The sequence below is a fragment of the Chenopodium quinoa genome, unplaced genomic scaffold (assembly GCF_001683475.1).
Source record: "Chenopodium quinoa cultivar QQ74 unplaced genomic scaffold, ASM168347v1, whole genome shotgun sequence".
NCBI classification, from domain to species: Eukaryota; Viridiplantae; Streptophyta; class Magnoliopsida; order Caryophyllales; family Amaranthaceae; genus Chenopodium; species Chenopodium quinoa.
In genome coordinates this window covers 70773-96851 of record NW_018745177.1, presented here as the reverse complement: position 1 = coordinate 96851, position 26079 = coordinate 70773, and the positions used below count along the sequence as shown (strand labels likewise).

Genomic DNA, 26079 nt, shown 5'->3' with positions numbered 1-26079 from the left:
GAGGGATACAAACTCTAAAATGCATATATATATATATATATATATATATATATATATATATATATATATATATATATATATAAGCATGACAAGGTCAAATATAAAATATTCCAAAGTTGCAGGGTCAAATATCCCCCCCCCCAAACCCAAACCCAAACCCAAACAATTTTTCCAACCAACATGACCAGGTTGGAAAAAAACTAGGGCCAATTTTTGGAATGCTTAGCTTATGCTGGGTCATCTGATCAATTATTATAATCTCATTCCATAACAGCCTATATATATACACATATGATTACAGTACAGCTTTTAGGGGTAAAACATTTCCTATAAGCATGCTGCTAATATGCCATTTTTCTTACTATAGTTACAACATCATGTACCAAATTTATTTTGAGCCGTTAAGCTTAGAGAGCATAAAAAGGCAACCAGAGCAAAGGAGAACAGAAGCTGAGAAGCAAAGTAAATCAGTAGGAGAGTGGATAGCTGCTTTCTTACTATTGTCAAACAACCCTATCAGGAGCAGCATCACAATTACATGTCCTACCTTGGTCTTCAGCTCGCTAACTGACTTAATTACCAGCCATTTTGGTCGTTCCTGCACATTAAAGGAAGAAAGATATTAAATCCAGGGCAGCAAGACTGAGAGCAGTCTGAAGGCTGTGGTTGGTTGCGAGATGTCCTTTTACAGAGTAGTTTTCAGGATTTCCTCTCTGGTTATAAAAGATCAAAAAAATTGTTTGGCTGAAAATAGTTTTCCCAAGGGTGAAAAAGACAATGCTAACGTGAAGATTTTGCAATTATCCGACACATGCCTTAACTCAGCTCTCTCTCCACCCCACTCAATATTTCGGGCAAAGAACAAAATAATGGAATATAAAGATTCAACAATGATTGAGTGTAGTACTAGGATGGGTGACCTCCTGGGATTAAGGTGTTCAAGACAAAGAAAAAGAAGAAGAATTGTTAAATTATGTTCCACAAAGTAAAATCCAGTTAAATTTATCTTCTTCGAAATCAAACATAGCACCAGACGAAGATTTGCTAAATTTTTTACACTGTTTAGTATTTTGCAGCCACAAAATACTCTTGAGAAAGCTAGATTTTCTTCCCCTGTAACAGAGGGACATTTATAGTTTTCATTGATCAATATAAATCAGATCTCTAGTCTCTACTGTGAAACCAAATTTTTACTGCATAGCTAAATACAATATTAAATTTTCAAAGAACAGAATAATTACCATTAAAGGGAATAAGCCAAATAAACTTGATCGATGCTGATGCTGATGCTTCGCTTCTGACAGTGACTTTGCAATGTCAAGGTTGGACACAAAGAGCTCATAGAGACCCATTCCAAAGATAAGCATCACTGTTCCCAGTAGATAAATATCTGTAGCAATGATAATATGACAAAGTAAATTTCAAGCCTCACAAATGAAAGTGTAATTATGATTCAGAAAAAGGGCCTGATTATTTCATGGAAAGCAATGAAATAAATTAAGGCAATGTAACATGCAGAGCCAGCATTAAACATAAATTAGAAAGTCATACACAAGCATTCGTCGACAATTAAGGGTAGTAGCATAGTGTCTACTCACTTGAGATCAATATTATAAACTTCTATTCTTTCTTCCGTCTATTTAAGGTTAAGAAAAAGACTATTAAATGGAAGCTCGTAAAATAAGAAATTATGACAAAAAGGATTCATGTTTATTACACAGCAACTACCAAGAGCCCTGGTGAAGCTCAAACGAATGCAACCGAACCAAAAAAAATGGATAGGCTGCCAACGACTTCACACTTTGCATCATATCCGAAGCAAATTTCGTTAAAAAGAAGGAAAGGATAAAAGAAGAAAGAAAATCAGAAAAGGACAGTGGAAGTCGTTCAGTGCAGGCTACCTCCTTTTAATGAAGTTAGAATTTACAAGGAATAATGACAAAGGCTAAAAAGGCAAAGCCTGCTATTCATTCTGAAGCAACTTATAGCTATTGTACAGTGAATAAAGCTAAGGGTCGATTGAAAACACCCTTTCCATAACCTCAGGTGTAAAATTGCTTATATCTGACAATTTATAACCTTGGACATGGCAGAAGCTTTTTTAGAGTAATCGGGGTAGTTATTATTGTTCATGAGGTATTTTGGTCTAATAGTAATAAATCCCATCACTTTAGAAATAATCCTCAAAGAAAGGGCCTTAAAACTCCTCAAAAATGGCCTCCAGTAGATGGGGCATGAAAGTACTTATTTGAGTTATTTTCTAAGTCCAATAGAAAGGTAACCTCACAAATCATATATATCTACGTTCCTGAAGTTCCCAAACTCTATTGAATAACTGATTTTAGAATGCTAAATTAATGTAATATTATTGATAATGGTGTTCCCTATTTACTCCTGAACAATAGAAAGGATAAAATTTACAGGGGAAAAGCATAGAAAAGCAATCACATTGTCACAATAACCCTGTTAAAACAACAAATGAAGATGTTCATGAAACACACCAATGGCCTCAATCACCAAGACAATCACCTTCCCACTCTGTGCAAAGTATTCATAGAAAGACGATGCCACAATACCACAACCCTACATCCAAGAAGACTGTATCAGTGGCATGAAGTAGGCAAAATCTAGAAGTTAAAAGAGAAACTGAGCTTACAGGCCTAACACTACCATATGACCAATAACTGAAAGTTAGAGAGACATGTAGGCAAAACCTCAAATTTAACTTAACTTATAGACATATAGTTCAAAAATTAAATACTAAACAAGACTTCAGGTTAATAAAATTAGTATACCCTGCATCATCTGATAGATACCAAAGCTAATGAAAAGACAAAATATATTACTGTGTACTATGCTAAACTCTACGTGTATATATATATATATATATACAAATTTCAAACTTAAACAAATGACAATAGGTTTAATCCATGCAAGAAATCATGATCAAATACAAGTATACAATCACCCTACAGAATTAGTAAAGGCCTTCTGAAACATGGCAGGCAGAACCACTCATGTTATCGTTCATTAAGAGGAAAAAACGAGATATTTTTTAGATTATGAACCCTGTAGCATATACATATCATATGATGATGCACTCTCAAGAACAAAATTCAATAGAGCATAAATTAGAGCTTACCTTGATGAAGCAAAGAACTGACCCAATCAAGGAACCAAATACTCCAAGAAATGTCACAAATCGACATCGATATATAACCTATCAATCAACCCAAAATAACCAATCAATATTACAAACTAGATTTTGGACATAAATGTAACATAAAAATGCAACAGTTTTAACCCCTCCACCCCCACTCCTCCAAGCCGAGGAAAAAGTGCAAATAGTTTTGTTTCACTCTTTTTGATCCTAAATATAATACAAGTATCATTTTAGCTAATTTCTTTAATTCATTCTACAATATCAATATACATTTTGCAACAACAAATAAACAGACAAAAAAAAACAAATAATATACATGTTTAAGGTGTTGCAAGACAACATTTATGAAGGACAAGTTGCAAAGTCATTGGAAGTTTTAAGAGATGCAACATGACATTAAGGAAGGACATCAAACTTAGGGATGTTGGTGTTAGCGCAAGAAAAGAGAGTGATAGTGAAAGCAAGGGAGAACTTAAAAAAAAAAAAAAAAAAAAAATTGGAGTAAAGAGAGTCACAAATAGCAATAATATACACAGAATTTGATTTCAAGTCTTAAGCACTAGCGTACCACCTTGTAAGACTTTTAACCAACTAAATTAAACGACATCCACAATTGCCTAAAATTTGTGGCAAGTACATATTGAGAGTGTGCTTAGTAATATTCTTTGCAACAATTAGACCAAAATTAGGAGTTTTACGACGTACAACTTTGACAATTGATACATCGAAAATGTACAATTAAACTAATCCAAGGATCAATGTTTTATACTTTGTACTGGTATATAGTTTTTGTTTATGTTATACCAGTATAAGCAGACAATCAAAATGGTGTAACAATAAAAAGTATTGCAATTCTAATGATACAACATATTAAAATAAATGAGAGTGAAAATAAATGAGAGTGAGAGATAGCTTAAGTGGTTAGAGATTCTCTCCTGATTTCAGGAGATCATAAGTACTGTAACATGTTTAATAATATATAAATATCCTTTAAGGATACATATGACTTATTCTACCTCCATACCTCAGTTCCGTACTTCCGATTTAGTTGTCACATTACTATTTCAATCATCAAATTACTCTATCAATACGACTATTAATTCCGTACATCGGTAGATGGTCATATTAAATACTCCCTCCGTCAAAAGAATGACCCATTTGCATTAAAACACCATCAATTTGCAACAATATTTGTACAAAATTAGCTTCCCCATATAAAAATCTTATTATCCATGTTATTTTATTACTTTCTCTTTCTATTTTTTTACAAATCCTATGTAAATTTATTTTTCCAATATATTTTTCTTCTTTTTACTTAACTTCCTTAGAGCACTCCCAGCAGTGAGGAGAAAAGCCCTCACGAGTAAAAATAAGGGTGTAAAAAAAAAATCCGAACACTACATCAGTGAGTGAAAAAACACTCACCGATGAGTGAAAAGACTTGAGGGCTTTTGGTGATGAACAGTAACATGTGGCCCCCACTGCTTTTGTTGTTTTTTTACAACGGTTATATTTTGTATTTGAAATATAACCGTTGTAATTATTTAAAAAAAAAAAAAAATTCACCAACGACCATAAAATTTTTTTCTCTATAAATAGACATGCATTTTGATATACTTTCAAAAAAACCCATAAATTAGAAAAATTAACATATTTTCCCAATTTCTTCTTGTTATTATTATTATTATAATTATTTCTTATAAAAAAAATTTCCAGTTAGTATTATTAATATTTTAAACGTAATTATAAATTTTTATTAAATTATTTTTAAACGTAATTAAAAAATAAATTAAAAAATAGTGGAGGAGAAAGTGATGAGAGGTTTTTTTTCTCCTCATTGCTGTGGTGAAAAAAACATTTGATGAGAGAAATTGTATGGGAGGAGTGAGAAAGTGGGTAGAGAGAGAGATTGAGAGGTTTTTTTTTTTCCTCACTGCTGAGAATGGTCTTAATACCCGCGTAATCAACCCGGTCATTCTTTTTGGGGCGGAGAGAGTAGATTAAAAACAACAAAATAAATTAAGTTTGTATAATTAAAAAGCACAAAAAAGTCTAAAACTGGGAAACAGAAACACACCTTTTCTAGGTTTTCCTCCATGACCTCAGAATTCCAAGAATGACCCTTAAACCTTGTGGGACCCACCCCAGAAACCAGTAAAGAAGTCGAAGAAGAAGATGAAGTTCGAGCAGAAGGAGGTGATACCTTATTAGAAGAAGAACATGAAATGGGATTAAGGGTATATACCCTTAAATAATGGGAACATTTCCTTAAATTTTGGGGTGGTTTTGAATGAAAAGATGAAGATTTTGAGAGGGTTGGAGTTGGAGAGAGAGTGAAATTGGGCTTTAGTGTCTTCATCTTTGTTCTAAAAATTGGAGTTATAAAGTTTGTGATTTTATGAGTTTGAATTTTATTTTATTTTCTGGGGAATAATCAGAGTGAATGAAGAGAATTGGGAGTTTTAGTAGTTTGTTAAAAGTAGTGTGTAATTTTGTAATAGTTGTATGGAGTGAGTGTGATTGTGATAGTGAGAGTGAGAGTGAGAGTTGAAAGTCGTGAATGTAACGGAAGTGTGGGACACTCTCGAGTCGCTAGCGTGTCCTTCCGAATCTAAATCTACCACGGTATTGTTTTATGACTCGGTTTATTTTATTAACTGTTATGGATTGTGATTTTGAAGCCACAAATTTAAATTCTATTGTAATTAAATGAAAATTAATAGAGGGTTTTACAATCCGTTCTGAAAATTATCCAAATGCAACAAAACATAGCATATTTGTCAACTCTAGTTATATGTATTGCATTTATTTTTTTTTTAAATGTTTTGTCAAATTTTAAAAACTTAGGCCCCATTCACTTCACCTCATTTCGCTGAAATGAAATTATTTTTAATGAAACAAAATTATTTTTGTTGAAGTTAAATTATTTTTACTTAACTTAAATAAATTTTGCTGAACTGAAATTATTTTTGTTGATTTTTTATTATAATTATACTTTAACATAACTGATTTTTTCTGAACTGAACTTATTTTACATAATATTATAATTTTAAGGTGAAGTGAACATAGCCTTAGTATGTACAGTAAATTATTTTCCAGCAAAAATAAGCTAAGTAAAGAATATTAAATTAAAAGTAATTAGCAAAAATTCAAACAAAAACAAGTAAAATTTTGAAAACAAATTTACTTTCATCAAAAATTACTTAAATTCACCAAAAATAAATCGAGAAAAAGGAAAACCAATCCATTAATTTGTTAAAACCATAGTTTACTGACATGTGGTCGATGTACAATGTGGATGGTATGTGGCGACATGATTATATCATGGTCAATACATGAAATTACAATTTTGAAAGATTCATACTACACAACATAATTGATGTCTTTATACACATTACTAATCAACAAAATATATCATTACAATCAATACAAATTGATGATCTTTTACACTTGATATTTTCAAGCTGTCAATTTCCAAGTAAATCAACAATGTGTTGGCATAAATTGAGGCCAAAATCATGCCAAATCATGAATAAAGGTTCATTGATGCACAACCTCTCATGTCTCAATAAAACAATATTCTAAAAAAAATACTGTAATCAAGAAGATTCAATGAACAAAGCTAGATAAGACAGTATGCAAGGATTAGGATTTTTTACGAAAGTAAGCTTAATTGGCAAACAATTTACCAATTTAGACGCGTGGCCAAACTATTTACGAAACTGAGCTTCTGACATAAAACGCTGCCTCGGTCAGCGTTTTACCTTTGATTATTATTTTTTTTTATAAAATTTCGTATTATGTGAAATACAAATTTAAAAAAAAAAATTGGAAATACAGTAAAACGCTGACTCAGTCAGCGTTTTTCTCTGTTATGGATACAAGAAAAACGCTGATTGAGTCAGCGTTTTACACCTAAGCATAAAACGCTGTCTCAGTCAGCGTTTTATCTGCTGGCTGAAGCCAGCAACAACAGGCCCCCAACAGCAGCCAGTGCAGCCCCCTTCCACATCCACCACCCTCTCCACATCCACATCCACCAACACCACCACCCTCCTCCTCCACATCCTCCACCACCCTCCTCCTCCACATCCACCACCACCACCACCACCCTCCTCCTCCACATCCACCACCACCATCACCCTCCTCTTCCACATCCACCACCACCACCCTCCTCCTCCACATCCACCACCACCATCACCCTCCTCCTCCACATCCTCCAACACCTCCACCACCCTCCTCCTCCACATCCACCACCTCCACCACCCATCCTCCTCCACATCCACCACCTCCACATCCACAATTTATTTTGAACGAAATGAGTCAAACGTGGACAAATAAGGAATTTGAAATTCAAACAAGACATAAATTTATTCAAATAATTATTCAAATAATAATGTAATGTAAGTGTTATGTACAACAAAATAGAGAAGGTCATTACAGCAAATAAATCAGATAATTCTATCCTATTCTGACTCATCAATTTGGTGTAACGGCTCTCTATCATGTATGTCCACTCTCGGCCTTTGACGACGGCTGTAGTGACGGACCGTGGTAAATGGGTTCGGGCGTACTGGCGGAGTCAGCTGGCTGGAAGATGGGTCATCAGGATGACGTAGGGGCGCGGAACTGCGAATGTCATACTCCCCTGCGCCCGTGAATGACGAAGGATCACCCCCACAGCTACTCTGGTCAGCCTCGAACTGTGAGTGACTAGAGTGGCCGCCATGATCTTCCCGGGGGTGGACGAGATAGGCGTGATCATATCTCTGCAAGGTAGCCATGCCCATATCTCGCACCCGCTCGACCTGTGCTCTGGGCGGCTCAGGTATGCCTGGAAGGACGTCCGACAGTGCGACAACCATCGCCGTCATATCCAACGCCTGCAGTAATTAAGGATTTGTTAGTTGAATGATATACAAATTTAAAATTGATAAAAATAAGTTAATCAAATACACTTACATATCCCCTGATCACGTCAAAGGATGGATGGTAATGTGCGGATGGCGGTGTGTAGCTGGGGTTGATGAAACGTCGTGTAATCCGCATGTACCACTCCATGTATGGATCGTATGGATTCATAACGCCGTGGATGGGGTCACCAGTGACGACGAGCCCCAACCGTCGATGCCACAAGTCAATGTATTGGGCATGCTCCGTCCGCTAGTTCCTGTCGCTCTTTCCCCGACGGTCAATGCGGTGCAGCCGGGCACTAGTGTCACACTGCTGGGGGACAGTCTGTCGTAGTCCAAACTGTCGCATGACTCGATCTGGTAGGTGACCCTCGACGACCTCAAAACAAATCAGGGGGACCCTAGAACGCCACTGCGCCTGATGATCTAGCAGATGTGGAGGCATGGCAGCAACTAAATCAGCTTCATACGGGTCCCATGTCATCTGCGATAACACATAAAAAGTGAGGAAGAGTGAGTTTGAGTTTTTTGTTTTGAGGAAGAGTGAGTGCGCGAAAAATATACCAGGCAAAACCGCTAACTCAGTCAGCGTTTTAAGGACAAAAACGCTGACTGAGGCAGCGTTTTTATGTATTTCCATATTTTTTTTAAAAAAAAATTGCATTTCACTAAATAAGAAATTTAAAAAAAAAATAATAACAGAGGTAAAACGCTGACCGAGGCAGCGTTTTACCTCAGAAGCTCAATTCCGTAAATAGTTTGGCCACGCGTCTATATTCGTAAATAGTTTGCTAATAGGGCTCAGTTTCGTAAAAAATCCCAAGGATTATTCAGCAAACAACGCTAAAAAATCCGTAAATGTTGAGAACTTTCAGAAATGGAGGTAGTAAAAGAAACAAGATGTTCCATTTTTGTACTCTCTATGATTTTTGAGTTACAAATACACATTTTCGAATAATTAGGCTGAATAATACATCAGACTGGGAGGAAAAAAAATTACAACATTGAGAAATTGAGTTTAACATATCTGTACAATTTATGATCTCGGTTAGCTCGGATATCAAACCACTCGTTCTGCAGTGGCGTAAAGATTATAAAAGATGGTCGCAGCAAAATAAAGCATTGCTGTCAAGGTCAAAAATGCTTTGAAAGATCCAAGCCATTCCACAAAGTAGCCTGCACCAATGGTGCTGATTATTGCAGCCAATGTCCCTGCTCCATTTGTAATACCTGTTGATAAGAATTTGGGCTAATCAGTATCCTATAATATGCTCTTATATGCTACTCGTATATATATATATATATATATATATATATATATATATATATATATATATATATATATATATATATATATATATATATATATATATATAGAAAGAGATCAATAATGTACCATGAACAAGCCCTGTTGAATATGGAGCAATATCCTGCACAACAAATTTTGTGAGATTTTCAGGACAGTTTAATGCAATTCCATGCCAGACACCAATTGTTGAGTTGGTGTACTCTCACTCTAGAGAGAGCATGTTAAAACATGACCATAACTTACTATAAGACCCAATTTTCAGACAATATTGCCTCGAGCCAAAATTACATTAGAATACAGGTTTATACCACCATCTCAGTAAATATGTGAAGGGATCACTTTTAACACAAGACCAAACTTTATACTCTCTGAGGCTCAAATATCTTATTTTTAATCGACTTAGCTGACAGCCATTAAGATAGCATAGACTGACTTAGAAAGAAAACTTAGGTGTGAAAGAAGAGACAAGGGGTCATTACTTGTACATTGAGGAAATACCCAGCTTGACTGAAAGAACTCAAGCTCAGAGCAACTGTAAGAATGACAGATGCAATTCCTGGAGTCTTGACATAATTTAGGCAAAGTAATGATAATCCAGGTCCGATAAATCCTATAGACTGCAAACATCATAACTACATGATCAATTAAAAACAGATATATGCCTAACAATTGAAAAGCAGAAATTCATGATCTGTAAACAGAAGAATGCATAGGGAAGTACTAAAAGGGACAAATTACCTGCATCATTTTGCGAACAAATACCAAAGAATAGCCAGCTTTGGTTAGATGATCAGATGCTGAGCCAGCAACAAAGCTCGATACTGCCATCACTCCCCATGGAATAGCACTAAACCATGCCGCTTCTCTTAGGTTCACATTTAGCACCTGCATTCCACAGCCTAAAACCCGTCAATGAAAGTTGAATGGATGCCTTTGAATAACAAAGGGAGCAGCATGTACTGTACATGATACTTACAGTATTGAAATAAATAGGCATCCACGAAAGAAGAACAAAATATCCCTGATAAACCAAGAAATATATGGCATTAATTATTCGATCAGATTGTAAGCTCCTCAATTTTGTAGACCTTTTGAAGTATAATAATATAATCCTACCCAATTATTGATAATATTGGCAAGAAGGATTGCCCAAAAAGGCTTTTTTGATAAGAGAAGGACTAATGGAAGACGATGGCTTTTGCCATTGCTGTTAGAAGAATCAACGGCCTTCCCAGCTTCGATAAGTTGGACCTCTAACTTGCTGACAAAACGGCTTTTTCTAGGATCACTTCCAACTCCATAAGCCCATGCCACCAGCCAAAGTAGTCCAAGAGAAGAAAACAGCACAAAAGGTCCTGATATTCCAACTACTGACATTAAAATTGGAGTAAGGCACAAGCCTACTACATTTCCAAGTTGAAATCCTGCCATGGAGATTCCCACAGCTCTTGCACGCTCATGGATTGGAAACCACCTAATCAAAGTAAAGGTAATCAAAGCAACCTGTCTTCTTAATTTTTTTTTTTTCTCTGAAAAAAAAATAGAAGGTGATAGCCTAAAATAGAACTTTAAACTATTATAATCATGTCTTATCAGTCGGGAATGTATACAAACTAGTACCAAAATCTTCTGTTGTTCTAGTCTTTCTTCATTATCAGAAGAAATTTGCCATCACTGTACTTTATTTGTTAATTGAGTAGCCAAAATATTTTCCTTTTATCATGAAAGTAAAACAAGTAGATTTGGAACAATAAACAATGTGGGGAGCAGACACGACTACAAACTTCTAAGTTGAAAATTCCTCTTAACTGATGTGCATAATTTTAAAATAAGACTTGTGCACATATAAAGATAATGGCCGTTGATAAAGAAGGAATTACCTTGATAGGAGGATGTTCATGGAAGGGAAAGCTACTCCTTCTGCCAGGCCGAAAACAGCACGAACAACCAAGAGGGTGGCAGCAGAGTGGTTGGCTGCCCATGGAGTAAGAAGAGTGGCCAAGGACCACAATCCAGCACCCCATGCCATTACTCGTGCTCCTCCTAATCTGTCTGCTATTGCTCCACCAATTACAGAGGATATTATATAGCCCCATAGAAATGATGACTGCACGCAAAACAAATTATATGAAATGGATACATTCAGATATAGCATTTGCATGTCCTTACTCCCTTAGTAATGCATAATTTGATCATCTGGTTATCTAGCATGATTAGCAGAGTCAATGGCTAGTCACATGAATCAGTAAATACTCCTTAAACTCCGTATCTAACATGTTTATAAATGTAGACATGCATATGTATCTAGCCTAAGCTCATTATATAGACCAAGAAACCAGATTATTAAGCAAGTTGATGGGGGTTTTCCCTAAATTAATTTAAGGTATATAAAAGTAGACGAGTAACATTATCTTATAAAATTGTAGGCGTTAATTCAAACTCGAACACAATCTATACTTCATTGCAGGCAAGAATTCTGTTAAGTCATAGTGAAGATAAACAATGGCCTGGGAAGAAGGGTAGCAATTTACTCCCTAACTCACAACCCAAAGGCTGCAAGTTCAAGGCTCATTTATTCAAGCAAGTATAAGTTATTCCTTTATACTCATGTGGTATTGTGGAGGTAACAAGGAGGCTACCATAAATAATTATGTAAAGAAATTTGGTAGAAAATATCAACCATACAACAGATCAACACTTTGGGAATATGAAAATTTGTGGAACCATACATTAAGAATGTGTGGAGTTCCTTGAATCAAATACTGCAATATTGCATCAACTATTTGATAATATGTGGATCGGAACACAATATGCCAAATACGGGTCTACACCCGTTACCAAGGGAGGGAGTCCACTTCATAAGTCCAATACAGGGCCACTCCCATCACCAAGACGAGAGAAAGAGTCCACTTCATAATTCCAAGGAGGTTCCATTCAAAAATCATATGGCAATAACTCTCTTATCTTATACCAATATAGGAACACTCCTCACAAGTGACATGAGTATATTATGGTCATCCTAATCGTACACCTGGCTCTAATAACATGTTAATTGTTATATACGGGCATAGGTCACACCCGTCACCAAGAGAGAGTCCATTTCACGGGTTTTAGGAAGTTTTATCCAAAAACCATTTGGTAATAAGAGGAGTAACCCCTTAACTTTATCAAGTGTTTAACATCTTCATTCTTTTATCAATATGGAACACTTACTGTGTTACTTCGGAAGATCATGCTTCCACAATGTATTTATTAATTTATATGTACAAAATTGTTTTGTTTCTACTAATATAATTATAATCATCGTTATAGTTTCCCATGTGTGTTTCAAGAACAAATGTCCCTTATTGGTAAAAAAATTAAGGGAGGTGACTAGTTTATACTCAACTCAGAACCCAAAGGCTTCAAGAATAACCCACATGGCCACAACCTGGAACCTAGAAGTCCTCAATTGTTCTAACTACTCCGTAATATAATTATACTTTGTACTTTGTATTAAACTAATAACATGGGTTGAAAATAAGTTTATTTGTGTTGAAAATGTCAATCTGGCTAGAGGGATTTACACCTGTAACCTATTGTATGCAGACACTCAGTCTTAACCACTACGCAAAGACCTCATTGATTAACTGACAATATTTCTATAATTAGGCATGTCAATTATGTATATGTATTATAAACGCAACTTGATTAAACTTGTATGTGATCAAACTATACTCAAAACAACTAAGGCAATTCATACTATATACTTGTATTAATTAACATAATAAAATATCAAACAACATGAAACCAAATAACAATATTCCCAATCATAAATATGAGTCCCCCATTAACAAAACCCTGAAGCCAAAAACCAAATTAACCCAATAATTGATGAGAAATAACCTTAAATTATAATGTTACCTGAATAATTCCAACAAAAGAAGTGGACCAACCATTAGTATGAGCCAAAGGAACAATAGCAACCGACATTACAGTCCTATCTGCATTACAAAGACACATAACAAACGCCACCAAACAAACCACCGTATATCTATACTTCTCCACCACTAGTGGTGCACCACTCACTCCTCCTCCCTCCGCCGCCATACACTTCACCGCTTCCGCCCATCTTCGCCTTACTCTACCATTATTTTTATCACCCATTACCGCCATATATCTCATTCCACATCTTTCTTCCGCGATTTTCATCATTCGGGTTTTGGTTAAAGTTTTTATTGGATTCTTGTTTTGCCGGCGCAACGTTTGTGATGATGGATGATGACATGGTTGTAGTAGAAGTTTGTGATGAGTGTTGTAAGAAGATGATGAAATTATTCCTGCCATTTTTTTTTTATGAGGTTATTGATTAGAAACCAATGTTGAGAAGTGCAATTAAGTTTGATTTGGTAGGAGAGCTTGAGAAGTAGATGGTTCATGGTTGTCTTTTTTGGATGAGCCAAATTTGATTACCTTGGTGATTGCTACTCGACAAAATCGTTTTTTTTTTTTTAAAGGAATTTCCCACGAAACATTGTGTATTTGTGTGTCTCATGTCGCATGTTACTTGCATTATTTCGATCAAATATATTTGTCAAATGTCAATCATTTCCTTAGGAAAAAAAAATGTTTGTCAATCAAATCAATCAATGTGCAAAATTTCAACCATAAGTATGTAAATTGTAAGATAATCTAGTAATTAAAATTATAAAAGTTTAATACTCTCATTTAAATAGATGTCCTTTGTCTTTACAGAGTAATATTTACAAAAGGTTTTGTGTGAGACCGGACTCACGTGAGACCGGACTCAATAACAAAAGTCCAACAAAAAGGCACGGGTTAACTAAACCCAATCACGAGGCCCGCAACACCAAATACATGACAGTAATATTCTAATACATGACAATAATATTCTTATACATGACACTAATATTTTAATATCTGACAATAATATTCTAATACATGACAGTAATATTCTAATACATGACAATAATATTCTTATACATGACACTAATATTTTAATATCTGACAATCATATTCTAATACATGACAGTAATATTCTAATACCTGAAAATAATATTCTTATATATGACACTAATATTTTAATATCTGACAATAATATTCTAATATTTTTATACCTGACAATAATATTCTTATACATGACACTAATATTTTAATATCTGACAATCATATTCTAATACATGACAGTAATATTCTAATACCTGAAAATAATATTCTTATATATGACACTAATATTTTAATATCTGACAATAGTATTCTAATACATGATACTAATATTCCTAACACCTAACCACACTATAAAAAAAAAAAAAAATAAATAAACATACTATTCTATTACCAAACAAAATAAACCTAATACCTGATTATAATAAACTAATAGCTGACATTAATAATCTAATATCTAATATCTTATATTGTAGTATATATAACCTAATTTCTGACAATTATGATTTAATTTCTGATATTTATAATCTAATATATGACAATTATAATCTAAAATATGACAATTAAGATCTAATATAGCAACAATCTCGGAGATTCAATCAGCTTCAATATGGCGTTTTTTTCCCCTAATTTAAGATCGATTTCAACGCTCATCTCTGATTTGAAAGTCGAAAACCTCGACGACCGCCTCATAAACTCTCGATCAATCATAGAATTTTGCTTTCTCTTACCACCATTAACAACTGAATCAGAGCTCAAACTCAAAGCTAATTTCCTCGATTCCGAATTTCTCACCGTCTTTCCATTCGATTTCGACAATGTAGAGGCATAAACATTACAATTCCCGGATTAAATAACACAATTGAACCTTGGTGACCGTCTTACAGGCGAAGAAGGTGGAGGTTTAAGCAACAGGAGCTTAGTATTCTGGGGTGATGAACTTTGAGAGGTTGAGGAGTGTAATGTTGGTCATTGTGGAGTACTGATCCAAGAACAGGGTGTGATCTAGAATTATGATGCAATTTGCATGAGAGCTAATTGGTGGTAATCGAGAGGAGAGAGAAAGAGTCTGGGAGATCTTCTTCGAAGCGGAGGTTCATGCATTTTTTTGTTTGTATGACCGGACTCACGTTAGTCCTAATATTTATGACTCAATAATATCTCCTCCTTTTGTTTCAATGACACATTTTGATTTTTGACATTATTAGCCATGTAGAATCTTGTTAAATTCATTTTAATGTATACTTAATTAAAATTCAATTTTTAGTATTTTTTTTTTACAATAATATTATCAAATATATTTTTGGTATATAACAACAAAATTTATGTTTTTTTAGGGAAAACTTATGGTTTAAAGTTACTAATATCTGACGTTATATGTATGTTAATCCATAAAAAAAATGTATTAAATGGAGTTTTTTATATTAATATTAATGTATATTTTCCAAATATATAATTATCATAATTTCTTACATTACGAAATTATATATATGTAGCAATAAAAATTGGACACATAACAATAACATATGTTTTAAAATTTAAATACATTTTCTTTATTATATGAACTTTTTTTATATGATCTAATCTAGAATAAGTTTTATTTAAGGTCTAAATATAACTCTAGTCTAACTTTTTTTTTTTTATATAAAAACTTAACAGTTAATACGGAGTACTTAATAGTGATGTACATTTGTTCAGTTCACCTTAAAAAAAATATTCAGAAAAAATAATTTCAGTTTCGTAAAAATAAGTTCATTTCAATAAAAATAAGTTCATTTTAATGTATACTTAATTAAAATTCAACTTTTAGTATTTTTTTTTTTACAATAATATTATCAAATATATTTTCGGTTGAACTTTTGCCTTAGCAAACATTAAAAAAAATGTATGTCATGATTTGTCATCTAATTTATAGTGGGGGACGTATATAACAACAAAATTTATGTTTTTGTAGGGAAAACTTATGGTTTAAAGTTACTAATATCTGACGTTATATGTTAATCCATAAAAAAAATAAAAAAAAATGTATCAAATGGAGTTTTTTATATTAATATTAATGTATATTTTCCAAATATATAATTTTCATAATTTCTTACATTACGAAATTATATATATATAGCTGACAGGGTATAGTCGCATCCCACTATCCCCTAATCAAAAGTATTACCTAAGTCCTCTAACTAATGCAGATAGGAAAGTAGGGTCCACTACAAGAATCAGGTCCAATTCCGACGGACCTAAAATTCCGTCGGAAAAACCAAAAATTTCGACGGAATTATATTTCGTCGTATATTTCCGACGAATTAAAAAATTCCGTCGGAAATCGAATTTCCGACGGAAAATTATTCCGTCGGAAAATATGTACTTTCCGACGGATTATTTCGTCGGAAATTTAATTTTCCGACGGAATTTGTATCCGTCGGAAATTTACGACGGAATTTCCGTCGGAAGTCCTATTTTAAAAAAAAAAATTAACATTTCAAAAATAAAACCCTAAAGAGACGCCCCTAGCTTTTCCCCTTTTCATCTCTCCGCCTTTTCACTTTCCCCTTTTCCTACTCATTCTCTTTCTCTCTCCTCTCCTCTTCTCTTCTCATCTCTTTTCCCTCTGTGGCTCTGCCCCTCCCCTCTTTCAATCTCTTTCGCCTCTCCTCTTCCATTTCCTCTTCTCTCCTCTTCCCTTTCCTTTCCTCTTATCTTCCTCTTGTGTATATCCGCAACATCAACCACCGACGACCGCCACAACATCAACCCTCAACAACGACGACTGCCACAACATCAACCCTCAACAACGACGACCGCCACAACATCAACCCACAACAACAACGACGCAACAATTACAAAGTCGACAACCACCGTCTCGAGCTACCCACTCTCAAGGTTTTTGTTTTGTAGATCTAGTTTTAATTTAGGTTAGATTGTAGATCTAGTTACTTTTTTGTAATTGTTATGTAAATTTATGAATTTTATTAGATAATTGTATATTTATATATTTCCATTAATAAAATTAATGTTTTTTTTAAACGAAATTCTGTTTAAATATGTAGATCTACAGGTTTTGATTTATTTTGTGTGGAATTTTTTGATTTTGTTGTTAATTTTTAGATTTATGGGCTATTTTTTGTTTTTTTGTGTTAATTTTCGATTTTGGGTGATTTTCGTTTTGTTGGGGTTTGATTTTCGCGTTTATGGGTTTAATTTTCGTTTTTTGGTGTTTAATTTAATGGGTTTGTGGTGGTGGTGTGTGGCGTTTAATTTTCTGGGTTTGTGGTGGTGGTGTGTGGTGTTTAATTTACTGAGTTTTGTGGTGGTGGTGTTTAATTTACAGGTTTGTGTCGGTGGTGGTGGGATAAGGGTGGGTTTGTGGTTGGGGTTGGTGTGCGGTGGTTCTCGGGTGGGGGTGGTGGTTCTGGGTGGAGGCTGGTGGGGGTGCAGTTTTTTTTTTGGTTTTTTTAATAGAATATTCCGACGGAATTTTCGTCGGAATTTTCCGGCGGAATCATATCCGTCGGGAATTTCTGACGGACTTGCTCGAGTCAGAATATGCCGTCCGACACCCTTTTCCGACGGAAATTCCGTCGGAATAGGTCATTTTTCCGACAAACCATATTGCGACAACCGCTTCCGACGGAATTCCGTCGGAAACGGGTTTTCCGACGGAAAACAGGGTGTTTCCGGAAAATTCCGTCGGAAACGGGTTTTCCGACGGAAAACAGGGTGTTTCCGACGGAAATTTTCCGTCGGAATTTAGCTGTTTTCTAGTAGTGGTCGAATCCACAGAGAAACGAGTCTTTTTATTCCTAATTAGTTAATATAATCTAGTTTATGAAGTAACCAATATATTAAAATCAAAAGGAACTAAATTACGGAGATTAAGAATAGGGAGAAAACAATGAATAAAAGGATCTAGGGCATAGGTTCACCAATAAATAATATTCCAGGGTAGAATATAATAATCATTCATCAATGCATACATTAATCAGATCATAAAGGGCTTTCGCTACGTATTACAATCACACAATTAATTTACCGATATTAAATCTCATCTTTCGAATCTCGATTTAACCATTTATAAATTAACCTGCCTATTGAAACTACACCTAAACATTAATTCTCATCTGTCGAATCTCGAATCAATATTGTTAAACTCATGCATAAAAGATCTGCGCAAATTTAGTCACAGAGCATTAAATCAATCAATAGGAAATTAATCTAGCATTGATAATTAACAACAATAAATTACCCCTTCATATTATTTATGGATCCCCATAAACCCTAGAAATAAACTACTCACACATAATAAAAACTAAACAAATCAAAGCGATAAAGCAAGACATGATTAAAGGAACAAAATAACAACTAAGATTAAGGGAAGAGAAATAGTTACCAATGGAAATCTGGATTAATGAAAATTATTAAGAACAAAGTTGAGAGAGAAATTTAGAGAGAGAAATATTCTAAGTAAGGAGAGAAAATCTAAAAAAGAAGGTAATCCAAAATTACGTACATAAATCGTACTTAAACAACCAACTAAAAAAAACTCCTAATTAGAAGCTAAGTGCTTGTCTAACAAAGCCTTCCAGAAACATGCGCCCGATCGGGCGCGCCTTTTTGCCTTGCTCGTTGTTGGTGTGCCGCGCCCGATCGAGCTTATGCTCACCCGATCGGGCGCGCCTCTTCCTTGAGGGTCTTTATGCGCGCAGCCGCCCGATCGGGCGTATGCTTGCCCGATCGGGCCCGGTCTTCTTCGAGGCTTGGATTTCGATCGGGCTAAATTCCTCGGCCCAATCTAAGTTTCCTCATCGGGTCTTGATTAAACGTCCAATAGCCTCGGTATCTCATACCGATCCCTTAATCATCGGCTCTCACCGATCTTGAGCTTCAAAAGTGGCCGTGTCTTTCTAGCTTCCGTAATTGATCCATAAAACCTGGGAAAATGCTCCAAAAGTGCAATTTCCTGTAAAATACAATTAAAACTACGAAAACACTAGAAAACACAAATTAGTAATAAAAGTGGCTTGAAAGAGCCAAAAACACTACTAATTATGACCAAGGGACGAGGGTAAATTACTATATAAAATGGACATCAGTAGCAATAAAAATTGGACATATAACAATAACATATGTTTTTAAATTTAAATACATTTTCTTTATGATATGAACTTTTTTATATGATCTAATCTAGAAAAAGTTTTACTTAAGGTCTAAATATAACTCTAGTCTAACTTTTTTTTTGTATAAACTTACCACTTAATACGGAGTACTTAATAGTGATGTACATTTGTTCAGTTCACCTTAAAAAAATAATATTCAGAAAAAATAATTTCAGTTTAGTAAAAATAAGTTCATTTCAATAAAAATAATTTTAGTTCAATAAAATTGATTTTAGTTCAGTAAAATTGATTTTATTTCACTAAAAATAATTTCAATTCAGTAAAAATCAGTAACTCTAAAGAAGAAACATAATAGAGAATCAGCAAAATTAATTTCAGTTCAGCAAAAATAATTTCAATTCAGTAAAAATAATTTAAGTTCAGCAAAAATATAAAATTAATTTTAGTTTAACAAAAATAAAGTAAAGTGAACGAGGTCTAACAAAAGTTGTTGATATCATTCCCTTTCCATATTGTACATGCATCATGCTATCATAAATAAATTCCTGTCTAATTACACTAATGACTTAGAGCCTGTTCTCATTGACTGAACTCAGCTGAACTGAACTGAACTGAATTGAACTGAGCTGAACTGAACTGAATTGAACTTATTAATTAGTGATGTTTAACTACGGATTAGTGATCTTTGATTATTTATTGATTATTATTATTTATTGATTATTATTATTATTATTTATTGATTATTATTATTATCATTAATTATTTATTTTTATTATTATTATTATTATTTATTGATTATTATTATTATTATCATTATTATTTATTTGGTTATTATTATTATTATTATTTGATCATCGTCATCGTCATCGTCATCGTCATCGTCATCTTCATCGTCATCATCATCATCATCATCATCATCATCATCATCATCGTCATCTGAAATTTGGCTTTATATCATTAGCAATATCATTACACATGAACTGAACTGAACTGAATTTCAACATATGAGAACAAACCCTTAATGAGTATTGAACTATTGACAATTTGACATCATCCATTTTTTTTTCTTTTACCTTTGTGCTAAATCCTTCCATAGAAAATTGTACCTACCCTTTTTTTTGAAAGAAAAAAATTGTACCTACCTATCTTGAATCAATGCACGACTACCCTTGTTCCCCCCCCCCCCCCAAAAAAAAAAAAACAAAACAATTAATAATAATAATAATAAATTCTTGCATTTACCCTTCCTAATTTAGGTTGTTTTGTTGCCCCTTCCACCATTACTTTAATAATTAATATTTTTTCCATATATGATTGTATTCTAATCCGGTACCACCGCCGGTCAATTAATCAAATCAATACTTCTATAATTCATGGGCGTGATTTTGCTGCTTACCAGCTTAAAATTGAAATACAAGCAATTTAATAACATTCGTCTGCAACTCATTGTACTAAATTCAACTAGCAATGCATATAATCACATTTTCCGGCAATTTGTACGCGAATTGAATGATACCTTAATTTTGGATTCGAATTCAACTTCGATCCTGTCTTTGTCAAAGCAATTGAGCTCCATCACATTTTCACTCTTGTTATCCTCGAAACCCACAGTCTTCATCATACGATATACACGACCTTATTGATCATCGAAAATCCCAAGTACATCCACTTAATTCAGTGTAATTGTCGAAGAAATAGCGCAAAAACCATTAATGAGCTTCGTCGCAGAAGAGAGAGAAAGCTCCACAATTATTAGGGTTTCGAAGAAAGAGAAACAAAACCATTAACGACTGTTAACGTCGTGTACATCAGACCCCACATCAAAACGAGGGACATAAAAAGAGGCGACACGGGATTTTCATTTATCTTCCAACTTTGTCCTTCATTTAATGAGTGAATTGACGACGCCACCCCTATATCAACGCCGCTCGTTGATATAGGATATCAATTTGGATTTGCTCTTTTATTTCCAAAATTATTTCAACTAATAGCTAGAAACTATATTTGTTTTATTACTCTTTTTGTTAAAATCGTATATCATACGGGGGCTAAACTAGTAAAGATTATGGAGTAAGGCCCTGTTCTCTCAGTTCATTAAAAATAAGATCAGTTTAGTAAAATTAATTTCAATCCATTAAAAATAATTTTAGTTCAATAAAAATAAGTTCAGTTCAGTAAAATTCAGTTTTCCTAAAGAAGAATTATAACAGAAAATCAGTAAAAATAATTTCGATTAAGCAAAAATAGTTTCATTTTAGTAAAATTAATTTTAGTTCGTAAAAATAATTTAAATTCAGCAAATATAAATTTTTTTCAGTAAAAATAATTTTAGTTCAGCAAAAATAAGATGGAGAGAACGGGGCCTAAGTCGAAACTATATAAATTCATAAATTATACCAAGTAGTATTCATCATTCACCAAGCTTACAGAGTAGACTAGGATAAGATAATACAATTTAACCACAGTTAGAGGTTGCCATAATACCATATTACTACTTATATGCAGCTCCAAGATTTTTTTTTGACAAAGCCGCTCCAAGATATTGTGGTCATGTTTACCATGTTTCATCCTCGTGCTTTGGGTAGATTGTTCGCAGGGCCGTCCCAACAAAATTGGAGGCCCTGTGCAAAATTTAAAAAAGAGGCCCTTTAATTATAAAAAAAAAAACTCATCTTTAAATTAACAATTGCGGCGCAAATCAATCAATCACTAATTAAACAGAAAGCAAGAACAAGAACAATATATAAACTAATGAGGCTAAAAAAATGAAATAAAAATAAAAACAAGGATGGAGATTGGAGACAAACAACCGAAATTCATCTCAAAAGCTCCTGCCAATTGCAATATTCTAACAACTCCTTGCACCCGTTCAAAAAAAAAAAAACAACTCCTTGCAATTTTAAGTTCTTAAGACTATCTTATACCTGCCGAACATGACGAACAACAATATTAATTAACTTATTTTCAAACAAATTATAAACAATTACTTAAATAGCATATAAATTATAATTATACCTTCAATTTGAGACAACCAAGTATTCGATTGTTCGGCAATTGCAAAAATCGACCAATTTTTTTGGTTGTAAATGACTATTGACTAATAAAGTAATGAGAATTGAGATAATCAGAAAAATTCCCCAAAGCTGTAGATTAATTCATATAAATTGAAATTGATCTCAAAATTGGACGAAATTATATAGAGAGTAATTTATTTAGCCGTTTGAAATTGATTACTTTTTTTTTTAGGATAATCAATTTTGACTGTTTGGATTTAGGGAGAAGTTTTGAAATTTTAATAGGGAGATATGAAGAGTCAAACAGAAAAAATCTATACTTATGATTTATAGAACGTTTATCCATGGAAATATGGAACAAATTAATGTAGAGCAAGAGAGATTTTTGGGAAGGAAAAAGATTTTCGGAAGAATTAATGGCAATTTTTTCCAAAATTAATGAGAGGGATTGACTGATTCTTAATTATCTCATATAAACCGCTTGATCAAAGATGGGAAGGAAGGTAAAAATAGGCCCTCACTTTTTTGGGCCCTGTGCAATTGCTCATGGCGCACACCATAAGGTCCGGCCCTGATTGTTCGTCTAGCAGAATGCTCGTTCTCAAATTAGTAGGACAACTTTGTTTCAAAATTGTAAAACTTTTACTGTATTTATTTAATTTTATTATTATTATAGATGTCTTATAAGAATTGAGCCTATGTATAGAACCAATAATTGAAAATTCATCTCCAACCTGATAAGCAAGGAATTGAATGTTGCATAATACTCAAACTTGATAAAAAAATAAGCGACGATTCCGGTAAATAAGCGATAAATTGAATGTCGTATAATCTGACAAGGAGTAAAATGGTATGTAGTATAATCATTTGGGTGACGCTTAGCCCAGCAAAGTGCTGGACCAGCACACCAATTTTATCCATATTAAATCTTATTGGTGGGCCCTTATTTTATATTGGTGTGAATTTTGTACGTATGAATTTGTATGCCCATATTTATACATCGTTGGTGCGCCCTTTCCAAGACCGTTACAACGATTGGTCCGTTATTATGCAAATGAGGTTGAATAACATGACATTTATGATAACATGACAAAGGGTTAACAGAGGGTTTGTCTGATGATGACATGATATTTATGATAACATGACATTTATCATGTATTGTCGTGTTGACATATACACTGTCATATTGCAATACGTTTTTTTTTATAGACATAGTTATCTTATTTATTTATATTGTCATATTAACATATATATTGTAATGTTGACATATACATTGTCATAATGCAATGGGATTTGGGGTTTAGGGTTAACAGAGGGTTTGGGGTTTGGGGGATTGTGTTTTAGGGTATTAGCAACGGGGTAGAACTGTATTGTCATTGAATTTGGTGTTAATGTCATACCTTTATTTCTTAATGTCTGATATTGACATCATGAACATAAAGTGTTGTTGGCATTTATTTATCATATTTTCATTAATAAAAGAATAGTTTTTAACTATAATTAAGATAAGTTGAGTCTCATTTAAGGTTGTTAAATGCATTTCATTTTATATTAGGATTGGTAATTGAGTTCAATTCCAATAAGGATTGTATATAAGATTTAGCATTCAATTACATTGTTTTGAAGGAATTGTGTCTTCGATAAGTGCAATTAATTACTAGATATATCAAGGATTAATTACTATTATGGAGATAAAAAGTTCGTTCTTTTAAGTCGTCATTATTTGGTGCTGGATATGACAAATGATCTTTGGGCTAGTTAAATAGTCCTAATCCCAATAGAATGGATCCTATGAGGTCACACAACAAGGGTATTGGGTTAAACAAGTAAGAGGCCCATTAATGGACTTCATGAGATTATGACATACCATGTAGAGTGTTGAGCTAGAGTAGTGTGTTTGGGATAAGGTGTTTGGGCTTAACATGGACTCTTATTTAGAAATGTGATCTATAAATAAGATCCATGCCTAGGGTTGAATAGAACAATCAACATACAGTAGATTGTGAAACAAACAACCAAGTCCTAAAACCCTAAATACTCTCCTCACCTCACGGCCCTCCCTCTCCCCTCGTCCGTACGTCCGGCGCCCCCTCGTGGTGGCTCGTGGTGTTCGTCGTGGTGGTTCGTGGTTAGCTCGTGTCTCTCTTCTCCGTCAAAGGCTGATTGAAGCGTTCAATCACGACTAACTAGTATTAGTGGAGGTTTAATTTGTGTGCCCGTGGACCAAGTAGAGGAATCACGCTCGGGGTTCTTTATCTCCCATTGTTCTTGCTTGATCGCACAGGGAATCACGCTTCAAAGGTACAATTATATGTTCTTTATGTGTTATGCATTAGATCTTGGGATTAGGTACTGCATGAATATAATTCATGTTTTTTCGCAATTAGTACCTATAAACTCCTACATGTTTGACTATAATGAGGAATGTTAATAGTGTTTAAATTGAATTTCAAAGGATTCAATTTGAGTTTCAATTACATTGTTAATAGTATTTAACTATAATTAGGATTGTTAAAGAATGTTAATCGACATTTGAATATCAAAGGATTCAATTTGGATAAAGGGGCCTTCAAAGGATTCAATTAGGATTAAAGGCTTCTTCAAAGAATTCAATTAGGATTAAGGGTCTCTTTTCTTCAGCTTAAGTTAAGTTCAGGTCCAATTAGCTTTTAGTTTAGTTCTCGTTTCCTAATTTCCTTCTCTCATAAACAATTCATTAGGATTTGATTTGAGTTGAACTCAATTGAACTGAACTGAACTTGTTAGGAATTGAGTTGACTTGAACTTATTAGACTTTGTTAAATGTAGTTGATTCTAAGCATTCCATTAGGATAACAAAGTCACATCCAATTACCAATCCTAATTGAGTAACAAACCATTTAACAATCCTATTTGAATATTAATTAAAAGAGAATTCCATGTAACAATAATTCACTTCAAAAGTTGTTAGCGATTCTAGTATAATTGTAATAGTTATTTTCATAAGTGAATAAATTGTTGTCAATTGAATGTAAATTATTGTCATTGTCAGATTAGTTTACTGTCGTTACATTTATTTAGTTGTAAATTACCGTTGTTAGCAAACCTTTTAAAAAATTTGATTATGCATTTTCTCAGTAATTAGTTGTATCATAATCCTGCCATGTCTCTTAATTTGCTGAGTTGTCCCACTACTTAGTATTTTGGGCTCTATCAGCTGAATAGCTGAATCCATGTAGCTGATCAATAATAAAGTTAATTGGTTCTTTATGTCGTGGAATGATTGTGATTGGTCCATTTTGGAAGGTTTGGATTGATGATATGGACGAGTGGTTCATTTATCATATTTATTGGCTGTTTGTGATTGGGTTATTCTGGGATGTTTTGATTGATGACATGGACTATTGGATCGTTGTCTATTTTGGGAGGTTTAGATTGATGACATGGACTATTAGGTATAAGGTTTAGGACATAGGGAAAGGGTAGACATAGTTAAATTTTATTGTCATGTAAACATTTATATTGTCATATTTTAATATGTTATTGTCATATTTTGCTTCTATTTGTCTTATGAAAATAGAGATCAGTTATTGTCATCTGTCATGTAAACATTTATATTGTCAGGTATCTTGGTGTTGTTGTT

At 33.7% G+C, this 26079-nt stretch overlaps 2 protein-coding genes across 3 annotated transcripts; both read right to left on the bottom strand.

Annotated features, from left to right (window-relative positions):
* Positions 1-227: 227 nt before the first annotated feature.
* LOC110710754 lies at positions 228-5718 on the bottom strand. The gene is made up of 5 exons (XM_021889090.1): positions 5241-5718; positions 3143-3220; positions 2502-2583; positions 1242-1390; positions 228-598 (listed from the first exon to the last, which is right to left on the bottom strand). The coding sequence occupies exons 1-5, from the start codon at positions 5520-5522 to the stop codon at positions 389-391; spliced, it is 801 nt and encodes a 266-aa protein (XP_021744782.1). The 5' UTR covers positions 5523-5718; the 3' UTR covers positions 228-388.
* Positions 5719-8748: 3030 nt separating this feature from the next.
* On the bottom strand, positions 8749-13994 carry LOC110710770 (probable anion transporter 3, chloroplastic). 2 transcript variants are annotated; one of them, XM_021889110.1, is made up of 8 exons: positions 13289-13994; positions 11266-11492; positions 10502-10859; positions 10362-10406; positions 10124-10270; positions 9865-10002; positions 9473-9506; positions 8751-9306 (listed from the first exon to the last, which is right to left on the bottom strand). In XM_021889110.1, the coding sequence occupies exons 1-8, from the start codon at positions 13709-13711 to the stop codon at positions 9137-9139; spliced, it is 1542 nt and encodes a 513-aa protein (XP_021744802.1). In that variant the 5' UTR covers positions 13712-13994; the 3' UTR covers positions 8751-9136. The 2 variants fall into 2 exon arrangements, with proteins under 2 accessions (XP_021744803.1, XP_021744802.1); XM_021889111.1 differs by lacking the exon at positions 9865-10002 and having other exon boundaries at positions 8749-9306.
* Between the last annotated feature and the right edge of the window lie 12085 nt (positions 13995-26079).